Source organism: Pinus tabuliformis, chromosome 2_1, assembly GCF_031772625.1.
Source record: "Pinus tabuliformis cultivar Carrire ecotype Pingquan chromosome 2_1, CPIR1, whole genome shotgun sequence".
NCBI classification, from domain to species: Eukaryota; Viridiplantae; Streptophyta; class Pinopsida; order Pinales; family Pinaceae; genus Pinus; species Pinus tabuliformis.
In genome coordinates this window covers 566823838-566826014 of record NC_142299.1, presented here as the reverse complement: position 1 = coordinate 566826014, position 2177 = coordinate 566823838, and the positions used below count along the sequence as shown (strand labels likewise).

The window sequence follows — 2177 nt, the reverse complement described above, 5'->3', positions numbered from 1 at the left end:
ACACAATACTTCATAACCGGGTCATTATCAATTGAGCTACCCCATTTTGTTGTTATCAATGAAAGAAAGCTTACCCCTAATTGCTAATTGAACTGTCTTATGGATTTGAAATTTCAATTTCATAGTTTACACAATACTTCATAACAAAAACATTACCAATTAAACTTACACAATAACTACCAATTAAACTTGCACAATAACAAAATTATTATCAATTAAATTTACACAATACTTCATAACACGATCATTACTAACTAAACTGCCTCATTTTACTATTCCTAACACGATCTTACTATTCCTAACACGATCGTTACCTATTGAACTTACACAATAACGAGATCATTATCAATTCAACTTACACAATAACGAGATCATTATCAATTCAACTTACATGACACTATCATGCCTCATTTTACTGTTACCAATGAAAGAAAGCTTAGCGCCCAATTATAATTTTGCTGTTATCAACGAAATAACAAAAGTTTGGCTTAAAAAAGGAGAAAATAAAACGCTTTAGTTTGTAAAGCGGTTAATTCTGACTATTAATTGTTGTATCGGCTCTGCAAAATGGGGTTTTGCCAGTAGACAGGTTGAAGTTTTCCGCACAGCTTGAACGCATGGTGCAGTTGAACTTCTTTATGTTAATTCATTATTTGCCATGGATGGTGCAGTTGAACTTTTTCATGGATGACTGTATTTTTTCTTGTGTGTGTTTTTTTTATGTGATTACTGGTTTTTTTTGGAAAGAAAAAATAATTGTTGGGTTACCTAAAATAAACTGGTAAATAATATGATAAAATCCAAGGCATTAGCTCAAATAGGAATTAGTTGAATCCTCTTTACAAGACATGCTGAACAGATCATACATCACTAGACTAATTACAATACTCCAATTACTTTTAAAGCTGCTTCTTCTTAATCTCAAACTTCACAAAACCTTCCGCATGCCAAAAGCTCAGAATCCTTCCTTCAGCTATGGAAGGAAGCCAGAGGCACAAGATCGAATCGCTCCTCTCTACCCTTCAAGGACCTTTTTGTTGACCACCACGACAGGGCATGTAGCGTTCCGAGCACAGTGATCACTCACACTTCCCATGATTGCTCTGCAAATTGTCAATAACACCGACACCGACTTAATTAAGAGCGCAACTCATCATCAAAATTAGGCCGAAGAGCACAGAGGTTGAGGACAAGTGTGATTAAATACCTGACAAAAGTGCCATGTCCATGGCTACCCACAACCAGAAAATGTGGCCCCAATTTGGCCGCGGCTTCACATATCCTCTCCTTGGCCTCGCCAATGACGACATGGGTTTCTGCCTTCACACCATATCGATTGCAGATATTGAGAGCTCGCTTCAATATCCTCTGGGTCGTCTTCTTTGTTTGCAATTCAAAAAGTTCGAACACATGATCGCTAGGAATATATGCTGCACAATATATACAGACTAATATCAGAAAGAGATGTAAATGACCAAGGGATTTCAAGAATCAATTGAATTATTATCTGAAAGCATGTTGTTCAGAGGAGATCATAGGTTAAGAAGTGCTCCATCCAGACATTCAAATGAGAAAACATAGGTTGCAGAGCAATATATCTGGATATTCCAGAAAACAGAGGAATCTAAAGAAAAATTGATGTAACTTTTCTTGAAATTTAAACAAATGTGTGAAGTAGATGAAAGGAAGCACGCAATTACCAGGACCCGTCGAAACACAGGCAGTTGGCTGAACATGGAGGAGTATGAAGTTATACGACTGCTGAGTGTCTGTTTGAGCCGCCAAGATATGTTTGCAGGCCCATTCACAGGCCCTTATACTCTCCTCGCTCTCATCCACTGCAACCACTATATTCGCCATCTTAATTCTATTCTCTCTCCTTATTTTCTCGGTTTGGATTCGGACAGTAATGGACTCCAAGCAATTTCTAGCTATGGCTGTTGGAAATTTCTAGCTATGGCTGTTGGAAAGGGTGATTCGAAAAGGCATATAAATACTATATGCTCTGACTGTTTATCAGTGCTCGCCGACTAAATAGGGTTACTGGGCGAAACCAACGGAGGCTTCTGGTCGACTAATTTAATTCAGAAAGCAACAGCTACCTCCACTTGCTACTCGATCACCAATCATCGATCGCCACTGTCTCGCTTTGTTTCACCGCCTCCTTTCGATATTTG

General features: G+C 38.3%; 1 protein-coding gene across 1 annotated transcript; it reads right to left on the bottom strand.

The window, feature by feature from the left end:
• Nucleotides 1-808: 808 nt before the first annotated feature.
• Nucleotides 809-1942, bottom strand: LOC149201678 (universal stress protein A-like protein). Its single transcript, XM_089402978.1, has 3 exons — nt 1701-1942; nt 1208-1430; nt 809-1103 (listed from the first exon to the last, which is right to left on the bottom strand). Exons 1-3 carry the CDS (start codon nt 1858-1860, stop codon nt 1016-1018), a joined length of 471 nt encoding a protein of 156 aa, XP_089259104.1. The 5' UTR covers nt 1861-1942; the 3' UTR covers nt 809-1015.
• Between the last annotated feature and the right edge of the window lie 235 nt (nt 1943-2177).